This window comes from Taudactylus pleione, unplaced genomic scaffold (assembly GCF_031769625.1).
Source record: "Taudactylus pleione unplaced genomic scaffold, aTauple2 ptg000959l, whole genome shotgun sequence".
Taxonomy (NCBI): domain Eukaryota; kingdom Metazoa; phylum Chordata; class Amphibia; order Anura; family Myobatrachidae; genus Taudactylus; species Taudactylus pleione.
This window is the reverse complement of record NW_028285360.1, coordinates 4,298,619-4,322,872: the sequence shown is the minus strand read 5'-3', so window position 1 is coordinate 4,322,872 and position 24,254 is coordinate 4,298,619. Positions and strand designations below refer to the sequence as shown.

Below are 24,254 nucleotides of genomic sequence, written 5' to 3'. Positions count from 1 at the left end.
GAATTAGAACAAACAGCTGTAAATTGTGTACAGCACACAACTTCATTCTTAATCTGAACATGCTAAAGATATTAGAATTCATGGTGCTTTTTACCTGCATTAATATAGATATAATTGTTAAAATAGTGGATAGAAAATCTTATAACTAATAAAAAGCTCCTAAAGCATGTGTTTTTTCGTACGGTATAGAACTTTTTCCCGGTACTTGAGGGAACAATTGCTAACACTAAAAAAAGCAACGGTTTACAAACTACAAGTGACGCCACTCATGAGAGATGCAGCGTAAAGCCTTACCGAGAGTAGCAGCTGCTGCCAGTCCTGCTGCATAGGGATCGGTTCCAGGTGGGGCCGCACTGATGATGTAAGGGTTTGGTACAAAGGCAGCGGGGGCTAAACCTGCTGAAAACATACCTGTCAGTGAAAGCAAACTTCAGTACAAAAGTAAAAGAGACTTATAATCACTAAGCATAACAACAAATTCATTTACTCAAAGTGCAAAAAGCATTTACTAATTATATTGACGAGTTTACAACTACTTTCCCTCAGAAACACAAGTTGACCCTTATGCAACATCTTTAAACAGCCCTTTCCTTTACCACATGTACATTTCATGAAGTAGAATACATCAATAAGTTCTAGGTATACTTCTTTTGAACACTTCTCAATGTTTTAAAAGCCTTATAAGAATGGAACACTAACATTCAGGTTCTTATTGTACAGAAGTTAACCAATTGCCTGGCGTGGTCACTTCGTATGCGACCACGCCAGGCTGTGCGTCACCTGCCATGGGCGGCTGCTGGAAGATAATCTTCCAGTAGCTGCCAATTGCAGAGGGACCTTCCAGATTATCTGCAACCCTGCCCCAGTGTCTGCCCTTCTGCCTATCACTGCTAGAGGAGCCTGGCAGTACCCCCCACCCGCCTGGGGTGATAGTTATTCTAGTATATCGCCAGTTGTTGTTTTTTTAAAAAAGTCTATATTAAATGTTGTGTTTCAATTTATCATTTTTTTTTAAATAAATGGGCAAGTTGTTCTTGGCCTAATTCAATCATAAAAAAACACAAGACGACAATTTCTCAGAGGTTTTTGGAAAGAAAATTAGCCGGCAAAAGGTTAATCGTTTAAAATTGCATGTAATGTTCGCGAACCAAATTCCAATGCAACACTGTTATCAGACATCAGAGGTAGTTTACTTCAGTAAAATGTTACTCATTACAGAGTATTGTGTACAAATAAAATAGTTTTTCAAAATTTCGCAACAGAACTGTCAGCATTTGTCCTGGTTATAAATTAGAAATCCTCCATCATCTTACCTATGTGCGGTTGGTGTGCCGCTGCCAGGGCATACTGCTGCTGTTGAGCTGCTGTGAGCTGCTGGACTGCCAGGGCATTCGGTCTTTGGAACAACTGAACACAAAAATATAATTCAACGTGACATTATACCATATGAATAGTCGGAGCTGCCTGAAGACGTACCTGAAATGCACTGTACATTCTGGAACAAGTCAAGATTACCTGTTGCTGAGAATTGTAGTCAAAGAGGCCTACTGTGGTAGCTCCTGAATCCACTGAAACTTGGTTGCCTTGGTAATCAAACTGTAGGGGTTCCATGCCAACATGTTCCATGGGATCTAGCTGGATACTTTGAGACTCCATACCGCCAAAATCCTCAACTGGTTTTGCTCCATTGCTGTTGGTCAATTGTGCAAGACCCTCAGAGCCATTTTGGCTTGGTCCAAGAAGGTCCACCTCACTTGCGGAGTTCTGGCAGTTTCCTGGAGTACGGCTGAAAGAAAGACGCAAACGTAAGCTACTGAGAGGAACTTGGTGCTTTAGAGATATTAATTGTGCCATAGTTGATCGATGCTGCATCAATAGTTGATACAAGATAACTTTTGTGTGTGTACAAATAATATAATGCCGGCCATACATGAGTCGGCACAATCTCTGATGCTTTTCCGATCAGCAGACTCTGATGATCAGAGATTTCACGGAGGAAACGGAAAAATACATCATGTTAAAAATCACTTCAACGTGTTAGATTTTGCCGATCACAGGACCCAGAACTAGTATTTGCCCCAGTTAATTGCAGATGTATGGTCAGCATAAGTTTGGTATTTTTTTTTTTTTTTTTTAAAGTAACAAGTTCAAAGTGTGAGTAAAATAAATAGTTTTAAATATTGCAGCTACTAAGAGACCAAGGTCAAATAAGACATTCAATAGATAAAGTGGAAGGGGAAGTTACAGTTTACCGCTAAGTTCTAAAACATACCCATCTGTAATTCCATTTTTATTCTTTAAGACATTACTAAATGTTGCCCACCCAAAAGTTATTTGTACAACCAATAATGAATACAATGACAAAATATAGTGCTTTAAAATAAAAGTGAAATATAAGCCACAATCTGACTGATTTACGTGCCTCTGCACCAAGCTCCTGCCAGATGCCGTCATGTTTTAATCTGCATTGCTGGTGCCATCCTTGTGAGCCCTCCAATTCAGTACAGCAGGAAGGCACCGATTAGGCGCATATTCCCCATCACTCCTTTTTCTCAGCCTCATTGCAGTGTAAGGTTTGGGATTAAAGTTGGGAGAGGCCAGGGGGGTGAACTAATTGGGATTTATAGTCACAGAAGGAGAAAAAGGAGAAAGGCAAAGGGAATTATGCTCCTAACAGAAATAAAGCATTATTGTGTAACCCTAAAAAACTAATATGTATGTAAGACCTTGGTGACTACATGTTCTCCATTTATTTTTAGGTTATATTGATATTATAAAATGGGAAAAATAGGGAAATAAAAGTTGTAGAAATACAGCCAAAAATGCAAGCAGACTTTTTGGATATCGAATACATGAAGTTTACTAACAAAGAAACGCAAGAGGCCAAAAATTCAGGATTTCCTTTCCTCCTTTGATTTTTTTTTTTGGTTTGGTTACTTTTTTACATATTCAATACACAGATTAAAGTAAGCCAGATTGGAACAAATCTTTGACAATGTGCAGTGAAATAAAGGCAACAAAAACAAAAGTGTAAATAGTGTTATACATTAGCATGAGAATAATAGACTAGTAATTCTATTAAATGAGCATACAGATTGTGACATCTACTTATATGTAGCCATATTACGGTTATTACTGCAGAATTTAGATTTTTGATGACTTGTATGCAGATACTATTTGCTCCTATTTATGCAAAAACAATTATCCCATTTATTTAGAGTATAAGGGTAGTATTAGATCAGAAGCACTTTACTAGGATTTGCTTGTGAAATATTACTGGGTGTCCAGCTTTGCAGTGCACAGAGGCAGACACTGAAAAGTTGGTCTCATACATATCAAATGTACAAACATCATATAATTTGCTGCACTTAATTCTATATCTCCATTCTGCTGGATTCTCGCTTTTTCGTTTATTTAAATAGTGTCAATCCTGAAAAGTACAAGGTTGCCAGCCATTAAGTCCTAAAAAGACAAAGACTAACATAGCTATATCTAGACAAACCAGCCTGCTACCTATAATTTATACTGCTTCATACATATGCAAAATACTGAAGTACTCCACCCATGAGGAAATATTTGAACAGCTAAGATGGTATCTAACTGGATGGAAGCAGCAACTGTATAATGAAGTGCCCCCTGAACTATACGCCTCCCCCATTCCCAACAGTTTAAGTAATGCACAACTAACTGAATTTTCAGTGTCGTCAATATAGCTGAACAAGGAGCTCCATTACCCAGCATGGAATAAGCAATAAACCCATCATGCATGTGAGCAGTGTATTAAGAATTTTAGATACATTACATATTTCAATGCTGTAAAAAACAAATTACATTTAACATGTTATATAGTGTTTACATTTACAGAAAAACATGAAATCATATGTTTAAAAGATTGCTGAGCATGTCAGGGAGAAGTGTAATATCACATTACACCCATTGCAGTTACAGCCTGTACCTTTTCCAAGCATCACTACAATGAAAAAGTAGCCAAATCATACTTCTACAAACTATCACATTAAGTAAGAGATGCTACATAGATTACCTATACAATCCATATATGCATTAAAGAATAGCACATGCAAGATGCACATCTGAGTTTCTATAACTGAATCAAATTAGACTTATTGGGCTAAACCTGTGAATTGAGCTTAAGATTTTAGCCCTGAACTTTGATCAAGGCTGGGGGGATTTAACCCAATAAAGCTGCTTTAGTTCTTTTGCAAGACTGAAGTCTGACATCAATCTTTCTCTGACTGCGTACAGACACACAAACTGCTTGTATTGCAGAATCCCATCCAACTACACTGAACACCCCAGCAAGGAAACATATGTATGCATATAGCTGGGGATTAAAACATGTTAAAAGGTTTACAACCAAAAAAAAAACTGTGCGCGAATATAGTCAGCATTGTATGCCTCACCTGAAGTCTTTCACATCACCATCGATTCCATTCTGGACTGGCATCCCATTAGCTTTATCCATACCATCCCCTTCCTCTTTCAGGTCTCCTAACTTGTCCCCTTCATAAACACCTTTGCTCTTTTTATCACCCTTGTCATTCTCATCTCCTTCTGGATCTCGAGGACCCTGAAATAAAGAAAATATTTTTAAGAGGAAAGACCTGACCTTACTAAATTGCCTTAGATTTTCCATCACCCAGTGTTATCCAAATTAGCCACGGGGGAATGATTTCCTTTTTCTTTAGGGAGATAGGAGAGTTCAATGACACTGGAATTGTGTTTGATCATAAATCTAGAGAAGTTGAGTAAACCATCTGTTCGGCTTTACCATTAAACCAAGTTCCTAAATGCCTGATCTAGAAATTAGGCCAAGTGCTATGAGAGTTGTAAATATTGCTTTCACAAAATTGGATTTTTACATTGTTGTATTATCTTTAGGAAGACAGCAGCATGAATAATTTGGCGCTCAAACTAATCTTCATAGCAACCTCGAAAAAAAACTAAAGCTAAAATCGTATACCAGGAGCTGCACTGCAAGCTAGATGGACCTAACCATTCAATTCAGGAACAAACAATGTGGCTTTCACAGTCAGCCTGAATCTGGTAGCCTACAAAAATCAGTGACACTATATTACAGATTCTGACTGGGTGAGTACAGCCATCTTTGTTTTTACCTGCATTTTTCTATATCTTGGCAATCGAAGGGCCCCCCTTGTTTGTATTAAGGGAGAGGCACTTACGAATCCTCCTTTCCTTAGGCAGTTGTCTCCAGGAGAGGAGCTGAGAACATACTCCACCATGCTGACTCCCAAACCACCACTTTCAGAACGAGGGGAGAGCACAGAATTCACTTCGCTGCCAACATGAAATCCCTGACCTGGTCGCCTCTGGACCATGATAGGCTGGGAGACTGAGTGATCTAAAAGGATGAAAGGGGAGAGCATTAGAAAATGATTGATTGAAAGTCTTAACTGTGTAAAACAGCACAGATGATAAGAGGTAACACAAAATTAACAATTTAATAAAATGACAAACACCCTTCAGCTGTAGCCCCTCCCCTGCTTGCCCAAAACACTGCAAGCTCTACAGTACTATAGTAGGAATTTAAATCATTTATTGGTTGCAATAATATGAATGTGTTCTAAAACAGCAGTTTGGTGGCAAATACAACACAAACCCCAAATTCACTCACCTGATGCCCCCCACGCACTCTCTCGCCATTGATCCCCCAGAAAAATGCCTTTTGGTCCATCCTTGTTGGAGTCATCGGTCTCCCAGAATTTTTTGCCAGGCAACAGTTGCTTGGGGGACAAACATTTTAGGTAATGTCACCAAAACGAAAGAAAAACTATAAAGCCCATTATATCTTTCACCCCCTAACAAAAGCTTGAAAAAGTACAGGAATTACTCATGTAGAGAATGAGGAGGACCTTTGAGACAATATAAATAACTTGTTAAACGTTAAATCCATTAAAATAGTCATTTTTAATAGACATCTTCCATTTCACAACAATCGACCCATGGTAATCCCATGCCAAGAATGCTACAGTTTGGGACAATTCAAAAATCACAATTATTTTGAAATCAGTTCAGTAAATAATCGAGCTCTTTACTCTATGTGTACCAAGATATAGGGCCCTTCTTGCCATAAATCACAATTTTTAACAGCTAATGTAGAGACTTCTTCATACTCAATATGTGGCTCTTACTCTGCCTATATGTCTATCGCAAAGTCTGAACCCGATTATAGTAAAGTGGATCAGTGAATGGAAAAAGATTAAATATATGGATCTTTCAAAGAAAGTATGTCCATTATCATGTTACGACATTTTATGTTTCAAAGAAAAATCATTATCGCAATTTCATTTCATCAAAAAACTCAATTCAGCCAATAAAAATCCAGCAAACTCAGTAGGGAATCATTTCAAATAAGATGCAGACTAAAATAAAATCAGACACAGTAATTTAGCAGAGGTAAGAAACGTAGTACACCTCTTATTGTGTTTTAGCTAGCTATGGTTTCTAATTTAAACTCCATTTTAAGAAAAGACGTCTTGTTTTAATTCTCTTAAGTCATAGGAATACTAATTTTAGCCTTGGCCATATAGGTGGATGTAAAGGTCTATCAGTACACTCATCAGGATTCCGCTAACACACAATGATGTAGCTGACAGTCTAATCAATTTTGAATGAACATACTTAGGAGTCCATTTATGAACCGGAGAACAGCCAAATCATTTTCACTGGAGATTCAGTGTACTCCTCTCAATTTAAGAGATTACCCCAAGGAATCAGAGAGGTCTCCAGTGTTAATCTATTTTCCACCCTTAACCGATGTCCCCATATAACTATGGGGATGACAGCCTTACCTTAAAGGATTCCATACGTTTCAAATATGTATGCACATACATGGATATTAGCTTAACATATGAATATCCCTGAAACCCTTTACTGACAGGGTTAGGCTGCAGGGTTTTGACCAGGCTCTAAGAGGATTACCAAAATGTAAATTTACAGTGCAAATCGCTGAGAAAACAGAAGACAACATGCCAAATAAAGAAAGACCAAGAGATAACTTCCGCAAACTATCAATTTCATTAGTAGAAACTAATACCCCTTTCCCTCCTCTGCACAACCACGGGTTATTGCCGTGTCAATCTGGGTTGCGGCTCAGTGGAAAAGGCTACCAGGAAAAAAATCCTGAGTCGACTGACCTGGCATTTCTTCCCAGGTCTCGAGCAGGGTTTTACATCTGTAAGACCCATATTATCAGACAGGAGTCCAGTTCACAGCATAAAGAGAGCTGCATTTCCTGGCGCTTGGAGATTATGTAATCTCCAAAAGCCGGCAGAGGTAAGCCCCGGCAATATCCCGGATCAAGCCTGCAGTGTAAACGGGGTTGAAGTCACTGTAACATGGCTTGAAACCCGTGTTCAGTGTTCCGGGATGGACCTGGTATTTTGGTGGAAAAAAGGTATTCCTTTCTTTCCTCAAGCATGGTCTCAACCACAGTAGAAGAGAAGCCATTTTCCTTTAGAATCATGGCTTCAATAGCCACAGCATTAAAGCCAGCTGCGCAAAGTGTTGATGACAAGTCCTGTCTAGGAGTAAGACATCATGACCGGCATGTTGCCATTTTGAGAATGTCTGTTTACCATAATCTAATTGGCCAGTCCAGTGGCATTACAATTTCATGAACATCCTCTTTTTACCTTCTTTAGAACTCATGGAATGATTGCTACCAGAGGAAACAGATACATTAGATGAAATTTCATGGAACAGACATGGACTGTACCAACAACTCTTTTGGATCATCTGTACTCGAACAGATACACTCCACCTTGTGGATAATTCTTAGGACAGATGAAACCAGTACTAGAAAAAAGTATGGCGAAGGCTTGGAATGGTTCAAGATTTGAAGCATACCACATCACATGTTAAACACTGTGGAGGCAATGTGATGACATGGCATGCATGGCTTCCAATGGCACTGGGTCACTATTTTTTATTGATGATGTAGAGGACAGAAGTAGCCAGATGAATTCCGAAGTGTATAGGGATATATTGTCTGCTCAGATTCAACCAAATTCAGCAAAGTTGATTTGACAGAGCTTCACAGTACAGACGGACAATGACCCAAAACATGTCGCAATAGCAACCGGATGCCGGAAACCCTGGTTGGGGCGGCGGCCATGAAAAAGAGCTTAAAGGCCACCGCCCCCAGGTGGAGATGCTGTATAATAAACATTTAAATATTAAAGTGTATTGTGCTTATTTTAATACTTATTTTGCAGGTGAATACAGGTGCCAGCGGGCCCGTAATGCCCTGCATTCTGGTACTTGTGATTTTCCCAATACCATCATGCAGGGGAGGCTTGCTGGGACCTGTAGTACTACTGCAAGAGACCATATTTTTCTATTTTTACACTACACATTTTACACAATCGACCCGGCACTAACCGCCCTTTATTGGCAGGGGATCCCAAGGGAACCCCAGCCTGGGCTGACCAGCAGTCAGGGGTAATGTTTTGTCAGGGCCTACGTCTTTTGTCCCCTGTATTTTGACAGCCAGGATTGGACCTGAAAAGCCCGATGCTGGTTGTGCTAAATACAGGGGACTCCTATGTCATTTGTCCCCTGTATTTTCACAACCAAGATCTGCTGTGAAAAGTCAGAGGCCGGTTGTGCTTAAAGAGGGAGGGCTGGCTGACACGCCATTTAAAAAAAAAAAAAAACATTTTCACTTATTTTTTTACACAGATGCATGGACGGATCTCACTGATCCGTCAATGCATCTGCGTCTTACTGATTATTTTTTCCCGCCGTGATCCGTGCATCTCTGAAGCTTTTTTTTTTTTTTTTTTTTTTACACAGATGCCTGCATCACGGATCTCACTGATCTGTGCATGCTGTCAGCTATCTTTAGATCTTGCACGATAGTTCTTATGTCAAAATGTGCTGTTTAAGCACCATACCGTGTCCTGGAGTGCCAGGGAGAATTCAAGGGAAATAGTTCACGATATTGCATCCCGTTCTGTGTGTAGGGCCTTAAGAAGCAGTTCACGGCTGGGACCCATCTGCATCACTTTGCCCCCCATCTGTACTGCTCAATCTTCCCCCACCCCCCCCTCTCCACAATGCTCTGTCTCCTCCCCCCATCCACACAGTTCTATCTTCTGCTCAGACCTGCATGTGTGTATTCCAATGAGCACTCAATTCTGTGAATTAGCAGCTGCACCATTTTGTGAGTTACAGCAATCTCACTCTGTGAGAGTGCTGAATCTGCACTTAACCACAGGGTGTGATGACATACCATATCTGTATTGTGCAAGGAACACGTCTCTTAAGGAGTCAGCCTTATTGACCAGAATTTTATTGCTTTTTGAGAGTGACAGAAATTCAGTAGGTTTTGTGAAATTTCGGGTCATGTCTAAGTAGCCTTAATGGGACATGTGAAACCGTAAGGTTTTTGGTCTATGGAATACTTATTTTATCTGACATGATGGAAAATACAACTTCTACCCCTTTCACATCGCAAGGGTTTGTACACGCGCCCAGCCCGGGTGCGACCTGGCTCAGACCTCTTTCAGACTGGAGCCCCGACCAGCAATAATGCAGGGACGATGACGTCACCGCCATCAGTGCTGAGCCGATGTTTGGAGACGAGATCATTTACAAGCGTCGGCTCTTCCTATGCAGTGAACGGGACCCGGGTCGTCTCTGCAGCATGAGCCGGGTTGTACTTGTGTTCAACCCTGCTCATTACCAGAGTTGAAATGCCGAGTTATTTCAGCTGGGCCCTTTCACACTGCACAGTAACCTGGGTTGCTGCGTGTTCATGTGCAATAACCCGGGTTACTTGCTGGCTGTGTGAAAGGGGTATTAGAAAGGGGGTCAGCAGTAGTGCACAATCAGAAGAATAATATGAGACAGACCATGACAGCACAAAACAGGGTAACGACCTACAAAAAAATACAAATCCCCACTCTAACCTTTTAGCTAAAGACAAAAACAGAAGCAGCAGCTATGTGGATGTGGGGAATCAATGACAGTTTAGGCAGGCTTTCCTCTAAAGCAGAGGTCTCCAAACTCGGTCCTCAAGGCACCCTAAACGTCAAGGTTTTAAGGCTATCCATGGTTGAGCACAGATGGCTAAATTAAAGGACTGAGGTACTAATTAAGTCTCCTATGTAAGGAATAGCCCACCAAAAACGAGGTGCAAAGTAAACATGATATTAGGTCAGCCCCAGGTCCATGAATAATCTGGCTACGGTTCAATATAACAGCCCCCTTTATGTCATGTAGTTAAAAATTGACCTTACTTGAGTGGTTAGGTTTTTTTGTTTTGTTTTTATAAACAATTTCCCTAAAAGCTGGGTACTCTCTCTCCCCGATGGCTTTCAGATCTCTTCCAACTGATACCACAAAACATCTGCATCTTCCTCCCACAATATATTCCCCACAGGTAATCAAAAGGCAGTTTACTTCTCTAAGGTTCTGAAGTTGTATTTCTTAAATCAAGCAAGGTCAAATATTAAGGCCTTCACTTATTACAGCTGATCAGCTTGGGTAATTAAGAACCTAAATTTTTCATTAAGACCTTTAGTCAAATTAATTAGATTTACTATGATTATAGAAATCTTTGTTTTGAAACCAATTTCGGCATAAAAGCACAAGTGTCCACTGTATGCTGGCTCTATATTACTAACTTAATAAATAGCAGTTTTGGACGAGTCTTATGATGGGTCCGGGTCCGCCTCGTCACATTATACTTACCCTGTGGTGGGTACTCCTCTTCTGATATATCATGTCTCAGTTGCCAGCAGTGGGAGCATGACAGCCATCCTCGATTATATAGATACCAAACCCTTTAGAGTTGAAAAATATTCTATTTATTAGAGCACTTTCTTCAATAAAATGCGCCACTAAAGACCAAATAGAAATAGGTCATGGTAGTAGTGCATTCCCTCACCTCTTGCTTCCTATGCAGCCATTTTTGGTTGTGCATGGGAAAACCAATCAAAAGGGATTATGGCTGGAGATTGGTACTCCTACAAGCACCTCTCCACTGCAAATTATGCTGGGTACACACTAGGCAATATATCGACGAGCAACATCACACAAGTGTATCAGGTGGCTGTGTACAACTGATATATCTGAACGGCGTCGTTCACAGACATATCATGTCAGGGTTGGGTACTGTACCCCGGCGGTCGAGATGCCAACGGTCACAATACCGACAGTGGCATCCCGACAGAATCCCAACCCAACTAGATAAATATCCTAACCTTCCCCCCCTCGCAGCCTAACTATAACCCTTACCCCCGCAGCATGATAAGTGTGTATAGCTTACCAATTGGCTGCTCTGACGGTGCATCGGTCTACTGAACGATCCATTGTCAAAGTATGTGCCCAGCTTTAGTTAGCAAAATGAAGACCTGCATGTTGCAGGCTGGCAGGCAGCACAACTTTATTATGTATAATGTTCTTTTTTTTTTTTTTTTGTAGGATATTGAAAAGAATCATTTACTTTTTATTCTTTTATTTTGAAGAACTAGTAAAATCCTTCCCCGATTACTTTTCTAATTCAGAATAGTCTTACAGAATCACCTTTAAATGCATTACTCGAATAACCCCTTTTATATCACAATGCCTGGTTGCACCTGGGATTTTGTACGACCCGGCTGAGACCTCTTACAGACTGACGGCTCGACCCGGCTAATTGCTGGGTCAATGATGTCACCGCCATCACGTGACGAGCCGGCACTTGGAAATGAGCTCTCCAAGCGCTGGCTATTCCTATGCTGAGAACGAGACCTGGGTCTATGTTCACAATGCACCGCAAGCCGAGTTAACACGTGCTCAACCCTGCTCGTTACCTGGGTTGACATGCTTGACCCACGTTATTTCAACCTGGTTCTTTCAAACTGAGCAATAACCCGGCAGTGTGAAAGGGGGTATAATTCTCATAGTAATGCCAAATATATGTCCTTTTCTCTACAAATTACTAGGGGATATAGAGAGCAATTCAATTGAATGCGATGTTGAATAGTGCCAGGAATGAGTGCCCGGAGCTATTCAATTGGCCGCGCTGTAAACACGCGACTAGAGGACTTCTGCTCGCACCCTCCTGAGGTGCGAGCAGAATAGTGCCGCAATGCTAGTCGCAGGCTTACCTCGTAAGCTAACAGCATCGTGCCTGGCATTTAATTCTGAAAATGTAATTTAACGTGACTATACCCCTGGCATTAGGCGCGGTAAACTGAATCTCCCGACATAAGTGGGGACATTGCATTGAACTGAATTTCCCCCATAGAGCCAGACACAGCCTGATTTTGTATTGTACAGATGTGTCCTCATACACCTAGCCTCAATACACCAAACACTGTAAGATGCCTTAGAGTAAATGCGCCGCCAGGTCCTCTTGGCTTGGGCCAAGCACCTTTATCAACCAAAAATGTGTCTTATTTGCAAACTGATGAAACAAACCACTTCACGAGACTGCACTGATTTATTTGAAATGCGACACTTTTATATCTGTGAGCGACTGAATCTAAATACGAAAATACGAAGCACAACGAAACTTACCGTAAAAACAAAAAAAACATTGGCCGGTGCTTCATAGCACTTTATATACAGATTCATACTCAGTCGCAAACAGGTAAGTGTCGCATATTAAAATTACATCCGTGCAGTCTCATGAAGCGGTTTGTCGCATAAATTTGTCACTAAAGCTGCATAAACACTTAACGATATGCTCCATGAGCGAAATCGTTAAGCATTTTCGCTAAACTGCCGGGCTCAATGTCGGGAACAACATCGAGCATTGAGAATACACACTGAACGATATCGTTAACCCTCCCTCATCCCTGAACATGCACAACCTGACGATATCATGTTGCCCTGCAAGCTCAGGCGATGAAAGACATTGTTAACGATTTGCAGAAGCGCGCGTCGTTAATGATATCATGCATACATACTGGACGATATTGAACGCTATGAATGGTAATATCGTTATCGTCCAATTTATCGCCTAGTGTGTATGAGCCTTAAGACGTATTTTCGATCAAAAAAAGATGCGAAAAAGAAGCTGGGTGCAAGCAGAATCAGACGGGACCAAGAAGGGCTACTTGACATGACTTCAGCAATAGTGTATGAGGACACATCTGTACACAATGTTGACCTTTGACAAGGAACCCCAAAAAAAGAATTCCTGACCTCATTGCTAGCTGCCAATGTCAGATGGGGCAACAGATCAGGGGTTGTTCAGAAGCATGATTCCCCTATACCCATCTATGCAGATATTTATAGTTGTATTGCATGGATGGATTATAAAGAGACCTCTGGTAACATTCACAATGAAAAACAAAATGCATCAGAAGCGGATATTTTGAAAAAAAAGTTTGAAAGTTTCCGTAATGCACAGTAGGTTTTCTACCAGCAAATCATAAATGTAAACATATAAGTAAGGTTAATTTAGACTAAATAAGGCTGACATAAGTAGCTAGTGTTCCCACTAGGCTGTTTTAGCGGGGCTGCGTGCCCGATTTTAAAAGGTGCAAAACGCACCCTGCCCTTTTAGCAGCACCCCACTACAACAGCCTGCCCTGCACCTTCTGCACCGTGTCACACGGGCGGGAATAGTTTCCGTGGCCATCACTGCGGGGTGAAAAGAGGTCTTCAGCATGCACATAGACTACCTGCACTGCCTGATGTCTAGTGGGAAAACCAGTAGCATTTAGAACCCATGTAATCTAGTAGAATGTAGAACCCATATCTAATCAAAATTCAAAAATGGAAAAGATAGGTCAGCTGACATTGGCCAACTGGAATGATAAAGTTGCATTAGGGGTCTAATAGTGTGGATCAGTTAACAAAACGTTCAACCATTATAAAATAAAAAAACATTAATAAAATTATATTACTATACAATATATAATGTTCCTTCTAGGATGTGGAGGAAGCAGGGCGCTTATCAAAGTTGGGCACTGCTGCGAGTCCCAAAAAAGAGGTGTCCTTGAAACATGCCCCTTTTTCATCACTCACGGAGATGCTGGGCTGCCCCAAAGAGCTCCCGCAGTGTGAATACATGAATCTAATCACTTGCGGGTGATTGTTTAACCGGAACTTACCCCCACAGGACATTGTGCATCCCGCGGGGAGAAACATTAAAGCATCCTGAGACCATTCATGTATGGGGTTGCTTCTGAGCCAAGGGAGTGGAATCACTCAAAATTTTGCCCACAGCTATGAATAAAGAACGGTACCAAAACATCCTCCAAGAGCAACTTCTCCCAACCTTTGGTTTGGTGATGAACAATGCCTTTCCAGCATGAGGGAGCACCTTGCCATAAGGCAAAAGTGATAACTAAGTGGCTCGGGAACAAAACATAAAATATTGAGTCCATGGCCTGGAAACTCCCCAGACCTTAATCGCATTGAGAACTTGTGGTCAGTCCTCAAGACGTGGGTGGACAAACAAAAACCCACAAATTCTGACACACTCCAAGCATTGATTAGGCAAGAATGGGCGGCCAGTCAGTCAGTATGTGGCCCAGAAGTTGATTGACCGCATGCCAGTGTGAATTGCAGAGGTCTTGAAGAAGGGTCAACACTGAAAATATTGACTCTTTGCATAAACTTAATGTAATTGTCAATAAAAGCCTTTGACACTTAAGAAATGCTTGTATTTTACTTCAGTATACCATAGTAACATCTGACAAAAAGGTCTAAAAAGACTGAGGGGTCTATGTACTAAGCAGTGTTATGAGACAGAGTGAAAAGTGATAAGGAAGTGATAAGGTGCCAGCCAATCAACTCCCAACTGTCATTTTTCAAACACAGACTGTGAGATGACAGTTGGGAGCTGATTGGCTGATACCTTATCACAGACTTGTCACTTTTCACTCTGTCTCATAACACTGCTTAGTAAATAGACCCCTACAGCAGTAAACTTTGTGAAAACCAATACTTGTGTCATTCTCAAAACTTTTGGCCATGGCTGTATACTATAAAAACCATCAATGAACTTTGTCCATTGTCTCTTCGTATCCAGTAGCTGTATAAAAGGCACGTTCAGACAACAGAATGAGTCAGGTAAACACTTTAATCGGTAGCGGCTGATACTGGTCATGTGACAGGTCTCTCCCACTTTCTCTGCAGGATGCAAATCATTCACATACCACACAGCTGTCAGAGTATTTTTTCTAACGCCTCTGAGACATGCAAGACTTGCACGCTGCCACAAAAGGGGCATTTAAAGCAATGTGCCATGAAACAAGCTTCTGGTAAACTATATATAATTCATGAGCACCAGCTTTAATATTACATTGGCAAAAACTGTAACTCCACCTAAATCATGTTTGATAGAGAACACAAATATAATTGTTTCCGATATATTGACGTGTGCGGATGCTTCAAAGTGAGATAAATCTGGAACATTTATCAAGAACACATTTGCAGCCATATAATTATTTTATAGATGCAAAATTAAAATTAACCAGGTAAGCAAGTCCTTCATTAGGTATCCAACAAAGGACCCTCATCAGCGACACCTGTTTTCCTATGTGTGCGATTGTGATATAACCATATGGCTGTAAATGTCTCCTATATGCATTTTGTGCTACATTCATTGCAAATCGTCCTTGCACAAAGCACTTTAGGGTATATGAATACTATTGCATTCTAGTATAAAACCAACTCCAAACAGAGTGAGTATTGACGAGTAGAGGGCCATTTACTACTGTAGTCTAATACTCATTTTACTACTAGGGACAACTACTCAAATTAACACACACACGATAGAAAATGAAGGTGACTTTAGGGCAGGCAAACCTAGAAGATCACTTGCAATGCAATAGTACCACATAAAACCATTAAACTTGTTAACATCTACTACTGCTGTAATCTTTAAGAGTCTACAACAGTACATTAAAATACAGAGGTCTGTTAAAATGTAGTCATCTTCTACTATTACCAGATATATGGAAGTTATTAGGCACATCTTTCAAAACCTGTTGATAGTATGCATACTTACTTCTCCCATTGCTCTTCCTTCAAGTGCAAGGGCCTGAAAATCATGATTTAATTCGTCCATGGAACGCACCTATTAAACCCAAAAACAACAAAATAAAGAAAGGTAAATAGCTGGTCAACATTATTAAAATTATGCATAGGATGGGTTATGAAGTATTAGAAAAATATGAAAAAGATGGATGTGCCTATAGTTACTTTTATGTTAATAATGCATATCCCACTATTTTACTCCTAAATGTAAAATGTTTCGTTTTCCCAAATATAAGGATACCAAAAAGGTGCAATGTTCCTCAAGGTCTGATGGAATTATTGTCTTGTGCACACAAGTCTTCAGGGTGGGATTAAAATAAGATAGAGGCAGTGGTATGAAAACAAAATTGGGAACTGAAGCCTTGGACTGACAAAATCCATACATTTCAGGACAGGTACATGACAAAGAATAAAATGTCAGTGTTGTGCAAGCACTGGTGTCAGTCTTGTGAGGGGAAGGGTAACAAGAACTAGTTTGGAGCTTTTTTTTATTTTTAACTTGGTAGGGGGTCAGTAAAGCAGTGCAAGTGAATCTGATCAAGGACTTCTCTGTACTTCAGGTTTGTTAAATTACTATCATACTGTATTAGTGTTCGATAGCATAACAGCTAGTATTAGATTACTATTTAAATGGATATTTGCTTATTTGATTACTATTTCAAGATGCAGGAGTAACCTTTATAAGGACATTAGACATGCAGGTTCCAGTGGGAAAGGGGAGCAGCGAAGTCCTGAACGCAGAACGTACAGATAGCTGTAGAATTCTTGCTTTTACCCCTTTTTTTAGATAGCAGTAGACACTAACATTACTTTATAGGTATGTAGCACATAAAGAACATGCATTTTGCAGACTAATGTATTTTGCCCTCCATCACATGTTGCAATTCCAAAAAGCTTACTTACCTGATGCTCTGCATGAATGTTATCTCCAGTTGGCCAACGGTGCTTGCTATTGTTGTAACCTCCTCCACCGCTTCCACCACCCCCAAGCTGCTCACCATGTTGTCTTTGGAAGAAATAATCCACCATAGCATCATCCTGTGAGCGCCCAGCTACACCCATTGAGCTGCCCACAGGGCTCGCGTGGGGACCAGCAGCCAAGGCAGAATGGGAGGGGTGCTGCGGAGGCTGCTGCTGGCCCACAGGTCCAGACGTCAGGACCACGGGCATGTTGTGGTTAAGGGCACCGTCTGTGTACTGTTTCAGGTGGGGGCTGAAGGAGTCCTGCCAGAGAACTGTTTTCCTCTTCAAGACACATGCAACGCTCATTCCACCAACACCTAACATGATATAGAAGGAGCAAATCAATCAACTGTGTCACTGGCAATAATCAAAGAAATCTGTCTGTGAACGACTTAGTTCTCAGACATATCGGGTGTACACCCTCCCAAAGCACAAAAGATATCGACAAGTGTGTGCCCAGCTTTACATGAATATGCATGGGAAATCCAAATACAACACCATGGATAATAGGCTCTTTTGGTTTCCTTACAGACAATAAATCCAATATGCAAAACTACCTATCACACAATTTCATGGGTTTGGTATAAAAAAAAAATATACAAGAATTAGATGGACAATGTCTAGATAGACAACAGATGTTAGACAGACAATAGGTCGACATGGCCAAAAGGTTGACAAGAGGAAAAAAAAAAAAGGGCGACTTGTTTTGTTTTCTAACCCTAATCTTCACCCTAACCCTCCCTCCTGTTGCCTAACCCTAACCCTTAAAAATATAAGAGAAAAAACAAAATGTCAACCATTTTTGGATCAAACTTTTGTACCTGTGGACCTTTATCCATGTCGACATTTTCTTTGTCGACCTTTTGTTCCTGTCTAACATCTGCTGTCTTTCTAAACATCGCCAACCTTTTTCATGTCTATCTATTGACTGAAACCACAATTTCACATATCTTATTTCAGATGTTATATATAGTGGGCCAGATGAATAAATAAATGAAGTAGAATCCCCCACCCCAGTTAAAAGACAAGAAAAATCAATCTAAACAAGGTCAACTAACAAAGTAAAACTGCGTACATACTAGACGATATTTTGCCCGATTTCCACGCATCGAAACATTAAATCATGTAAAATATGTCCAAATCATGAGTGTCTACTCACGATAACTATGCACGTCTCCACGGGTCGTACATTGCATTTTCTGATCTTGCCTACAGCAGGCAAGATTTGCCAATCTCGTTAAGAAGATTAAGGTCGCTGGTCACATCGTTTGCCAGATTGATATCTTGCATAAACTGTCCATTTGTCTGGGAGTGCAGGGGAGTTGCCGGGGGAGTTCAAGGGAAATAGTTAATGACATTGCATCCTTTGCAAGTCGTCTAGTGTGTACGCACCTTTACTCTCTGCCAAAGAATGGCTGTTTTGCTCATTAAGTGGGCCTACGAAAGAATGCCAACTGTCAGATTTACTGACAATAAGCCCACAAGAACAGAACAGAAAAAACACAAACTAGAAATCTATACTACACTCCTCTGACAGATAATCTTTTTCATATTTTGTTACACTGATTACCCTGTATTTGACAACTGAAGAAAAGACCATATATGTGAGAAAATCTAAAATGGGACTAATTACTTTTCTTCAAAATCAATAACATAACACAGGAAATGCAATTACACAAGTAACTCCAGACAATTATTTTATGCTAAAACCCCTACCCTCCCAAGTAGTGTCTCTTGACAATTAACTCTAAGTAGGGTTAACGCTGTTAGAACCCACTGTATGTACGTCTGTTTTCTGTAATCCAAAGCTTTGATAAATCTCCAGCTGACGTACATTGGCTAAAGTGGCTTTGGCTATAAGGTGGGTGGTGAATGGGGCGGTGACCACACCAATTTATTAGATTCTCATTGACAACATCAAAACTCCAACATGATTTTAGCTTCGCTGCTTCAAAATATCGGATATCACTATCACTTATATTAAACATGTAGTCTGGCCACAAAGTTTTCTAGCAACAAACACTTAGGCCATTAATCAAGGGAATTTTTCTGGAAGATAAGGTTTTTGAGTATGCATGTTAGCACATACATTTGTTTAATCTCAGCAATATGTTAGATTGTTTGAAAAACTATGTTATCCCACCTATTTTGCTTGGTCAGGTTGAGATATAGAGAGCAATATAGAAATATATATATATATATATATATATGTACACATATATACATACACACACACACACACACATACATACACACACAGGTGAACTCTTAAGTGGTTGCAATGACCTTGCTAAACAAGTATCACCCATGTTAGAACAAGGCACATTTCTCCACATTATCAATAAAATTGTATGTGGCACTTCTTTAATTTCCTTATTTAGTCCTTTCAATCCACCTACTCTTACAAATAGGGTACAATTGACAACACCATAAGTTAAACATAGAGATTTATAAGTCAGAGGAGAGGGAAAATAAATCCTATCTATGGGGTCGATTTAATTCCACGGCTGTGAATATCTCTGGGAAATTGGTCCCGGAGCTATTCAGTTCAGCACACTGTTTAGTCCGACTAACAAACTATTGGGGCATATTCAATTCGGAGCGAAAAGTCCTGTACTTTTCGCATGCCGGACTTCTCGCCGACATCGCTGGTTTTCAATGCGAAAAAGTATCGCGCTCATCAACGCTTATACCCGTATTCAATTAGAAATCAGCGAAAATGGGACCCAGCAAAACATGCGAAAAGTACTGTCAGATTTGGGGAAATCAGCCTGACAACCCCGAAAAGATGCACTGACATTGGAGATCACTATAAATACCCCCAAATAGCCCTGCTGAAGGTATTCCGTACTTAAATGATCTCAATAGCTGATATTTAGCGTCTTTGCATAAGTGGTGTAGAATAGCATTTAGCAGGTTTTTTTGGAAAAACTATAGTCACAGCAAATTTTAGGGTACATGAAAATGGGTGCTAGCATATTTTAAAGTTGCTAAAGTGAACTTTAAAAAAAAAAAAACAATATAAAGCCACCTGCAAACTTAAAAACACCTGGGGCACACTTAGGGGCCCCCTGGAGTTTATTTCACTAGTTTTTAAGTTTGTCTCCCAACTTTGTACTTTTTCGCCCCCAAAATGAAAGTTCTTTTTTGGGGTGATCTAAAGTATTTTTTACACTTTTTTTGACGCAGTTTACCTTTGGGGGACTGTCCCAAGGGTGCAGGGTGGTTTTCTGAAGTTTGCACCCCAAAACCCCAATTCTGCACTTTTTTTCGACACCTATTCATAGGCGAAAATTTTTCAACGGTTCCATTACATTGAGTTTCCGCACCGGCGAAAAGTCTCCGGAACTGAATACGGAGGAAACTCTTCGCATGACAAAAGGTCACTCGCAATACTTTATCGCCGAAAACGGCTTTTCGCACCTAATTGAATACGGCCCAGTCAACTGATAGAGTTAAGCTGATTTTTAGTGCACTTGGGACCTTCGTCAGGAGTATGTGCCTGGTGCACTAAAACACGTTGAGCTACTTCCTAGGTCACCGGCTTAACTCCATCAGCTAGAGAAAAATCCGTTACTATAAAGGCATCAGTGTTCAAGGTCCATGTCGGAATAAGCACCTTAGCCGCAAGCAGAGGCCACACACCTGAGATCAGTACTGAGACCGCTATAGCCGGCCAGCATTACCCTACAAACCATCTGTGGCTCAGAGGTCAACGTTCCCGTGGCTCACAGCTACACTTCCAGGACATTATACATACCTGGCTCCATCCAGTCTGCAGAGTCTCATGGAGTAGCCTGCCACAACCCGATGCATGTGTCATACAAACTACGCCCCTGCAGCTTGTCCAGCATATGAGACAAATCACTTTTCAGAACAGCAGTAATATCAGGCTCCGACTTAAAACGGCGGTCTCACTGGTAAGCTTATGACTATGTTATTCAACACGGTGTCCAAAACATTGAGTACACCAGATCTCCGTACTTTGAAGTGAACGGCTTCTTTCTGCTGTTAAACAGCAGCAACGTGTTTACTATGATTTGAGACCTTTCAATATAAGCGGAAATATTTTGACTGAATATTACTACATGTTGCTCAATCATTAGAAACAGAATAATCACTCTTCATATGTTTCAATTAACACTGCTACACAACATTTGCTACATTGTTCTCCACCAATGGAATGCTGGTGACCATGTTTAGTTGTATCAGATCTTAATTGTTTTTTATTTTTTTAAATCTCATTTTTGTAACTATTACAACTGATTTATGTTGTGCTTTCTGGAAATCTTTCTTGCACAAAAATATTACATAATTGTGTTTATATATAACTTTATAGGTTTATTTACATATTCATTTTTTATTAAAATGTGTTTTTATAAAATTCAAAAGACTTGTTGGCTCTGAATAGTCTGAGTGCGCAGTCTATATTTTTCTCTTTATATTTTCTCTATTTCGTAGGAGTGCACACCTCTCTTAATAGACAGCAGCACCATATACAGTCCATCCGGAAAGTATTCACAACGCTTCACTTTTTCCACATTTTGTTATGTTACAGCCTTATTCCAAAATGGAATAAATAAATTTTTGTCCACAAAATTCGACAAACAATACCCCATAATGACAACATGTAAAAAGTTTTTTTGCGATTTCTGAAAATTTAATAAAAAAAAAAAACAACTAAGAAATCACATGTACATAAGTATTCACAACCTTTGTTCAATGCATTGTTGATGCACCTTTGGCAGCAATTACAGCCTCAAGTCTTCTTGAATATGATGCCACAAGCTTGGCACACCTATCTTTGGGCAGTTTCGCCCATTCCTCTTTGAAGCACCTCTCAAGCTCCATCAGGTTGGATGGGAAGTGTCGGTGCACAGCCATTTTCAGATCTCTTCAGAGATGTTCAATTGGATTCAAGTCTGGGCTCTGGCTGGGCCACTCAAGGACATTCACAGAGTTGTCCTGAAGCCACTCCTTTGATATCTTGGCTGTGTGCTTAGGGCCGTTGTTCTGCTGAAAGATGAACCGTCGCCCCAGTCTGAGGTCAAGAGCGCTCTGGAGCAGGTTTTCTTCCAGTATGTCTCTGTACATTGCTGCATTCATCTTTCCCTCTATCCTGACTAGTCACCCAGTTCCTGCTGCTGAAAAATATCCCCACAGCATGATGCTGCCACCACCATGCTTTACTGTAGGGATGGTATTGGCCTGGTGATGAGCGGTCCCTGGTTTTCTCCAAACATAACGCCTGCCATTCACACCAAAGAGTTCAATCTTTGTTTCTCATGGTCTGAGAGCCCTTCAGGTGCATTTTGGTAAACTCCAGGCGGACTGCCATGTGCTTTTTACTAAGGAGTGGCTTCCATCTGGACACTCTACCATACAGGCCTGATTGGTGGATTGCTGCAGAGATGGTAGTCCTTCTGGAAGGTTCTAATCTCTCCACAGAGGAATGCTGTAGCTCTGACAGAGTGACCATTGGGTTCTTGGTCGCCTCCCTGACTAGGGCCTTTCTCCCCTGATCGCTCAGTTTAGACAGCCGGCCGCCCAACTCTAGGAAGAGTCCTGGTGGTTTTGAACTTCTTCCATTTACGGATGATGGAGGCCACTGTTCTCATTGGGATGTTCAAAGCAGCAGATATTTTTCTGTACCCTTTCCCAGATTTGTGCCTCGAGACAATCCTGTCTCGGAGGTCTACAGACAATTCCTTGGACTTCATGCTTGGTTTGTGCTCTGACATGCACTGTCAAGTGTGGGACCTTATATAAACAGGTGTATGTTTAAAGTACAGGATTAGTTATGCAGACTTTGGCTTGTCAGGAGTTGAGCTAAGATGCCATTCTTGCTCAGAAAGGGTTTCTTCCCTTGAGAGCTTGGAAACTAGCAAAATATTTTGCCTAGCCACTGTAAAAACCCTGCTTTTGAGATCTATTCTAGGGAAGAAACTTGCTCTTCCCATCTGTGGCACCATTAATTTAGTCACACACAAACCAAACAAAAAAAAGTCCCAGAAAAGAAAAAGGTGATTTCTTATTAACGGGGTCTAGAAAGAAGGTGTGCAAAGTTTACTTCCCCAATTTTCCTGGCTGGGCTAAGGGAGGCAGAGAGGGGAAGCTCCAAGTTCCTGGCCACAGAGCTGACGGGCTACAAAGGAGTGCTGTCAGGTGAAAGGCTCACTGATTTGTGTCTTTGAATCAGATGACACTCTCAATTGAAGCACAGGGCGATTGACAGCTATGGCAACAGGACTGAATATGGTCACCACTGCTAAGATCATACCATCCCAGAATGATAAAAACTTACCAACAACAACAGTACGCTGTATCTCATTGTGAGTGAAGGAAGAGTGCACCAAGTTGCTGCGGAAAGTAGCTGACACAAAGTACTCTCGCACTGAAGGCTGCATTGGTGCTGGTTTTGCCTTTAAAAAAAAAAATGCTGCTTGTGCGTCCTACTTGCATCTCTGTGCAAATAAGACGCATTTGAAGGGAAAAAGTTGCATGAAAAGACACTCGACGCTACTGAGTGACGCCACGAAATGGTGCGACTAGAAGGGTTTTTTAACAAGTAGACAACATATCTGTAGGCTTGACTGGGTTCATTTCTGTTCACTGAGAAGACAATATATAAATAGCATCAGTGTCATGGTCATTAGAACTGTAGGTAACTAAAGCAGCTTTGTGAGAAGGAGCACTGCCACCTGAGAAGAAATCCCTAGCAATCCCGCTAGGCTGTTTTAGCGGGGTGCCGCGCCCTACCGGAATTCAAAAGGCCCTGCCCTCTTGGCGACGTCCCACTAAAACAGCCGGCACGGTGCAGTCCCGCAGATGGGGAAAATTGCGGTACAGCAATTACCGCTGGTGAATGGATGCCGGGCGCATTCACAGAGACAGGAGTGCCTGGGGCAGCCCGGCACCCCAAGAGTGATGTGAAGAGGGCGCGTCTTAAAGATACACCCCCTTTTCGACGCACGCCAGAGTGTCATTTCTCTAGGTTCGGCACCGGACTTAAAGTGAACACTACACCCTCTACCATAAAATTAGAACTGCTGCAACATACGGTACTCAGTATCATTAACAATTAGCACTGACCTTCCGTTGCCAGGGAAGGACTGCACAATGTCATGCCAGGATACCATGACCCACATTACAGAACCACTGGGGAAACAAACTTTCAGTACAGTAGTTCTGTATTTGGTTGTCGCCATACATGAATGCAACCATTTTGTGACACGTGTGGGGAGGGGGGGGGGGGGGGTGGTTGG

The 24,254-nt window shown here is 41.0% G+C and overlaps 1 protein-coding gene across 8 annotated transcripts in view; it reads right to left on the bottom strand.

Annotated features, from left to right (window-relative positions):
- PUM1 (pumilio RNA binding family member 1) overlaps window positions 1–24,254 on the bottom strand; it is an 82,022-nt gene that overhangs the window by 48,658 nt on the left and 9,110 nt on the right. For 4 of the 8 annotated variants that reach the window (XM_088459996.1, XM_088459998.1, XM_088460003.1 and 1 more), the window contains exons 2-9: window positions 16,930–17,306; window positions 15,998–16,066; window positions 5,654–5,762; window positions 5,136–5,380; window positions 4,422–4,588; window positions 1,516–1,786; window positions 1,314–1,407; window positions 295–411 (exon numbers count right to left, since the gene is read on the bottom strand). In XM_088459996.1, coding sequence (XP_088316122.1) covers window positions 295–411; window positions 1,314–1,407; window positions 1,516–1,786; window positions 4,422–4,588; window positions 5,136–5,380; window positions 5,654–5,762; window positions 15,998–16,066; window positions 16,930–17,295 — 1,438 coding nt within the window. In that variant the 5' untranslated portion in view covers window positions 17,296–17,306. The remainder of the gene's footprint in view (window positions 1–294; window positions 412–1,313; window positions 1,408–1,515; window positions 1,787–4,421; window positions 4,589–5,135; window positions 5,381–5,653; window positions 5,763–15,997; window positions 16,067–16,929; window positions 17,307–24,254) is intronic. The other 4 variants (XM_088459999.1, XM_088460000.1, XM_088460001.1 and 1 more) reach the window with 4 other exon arrangements.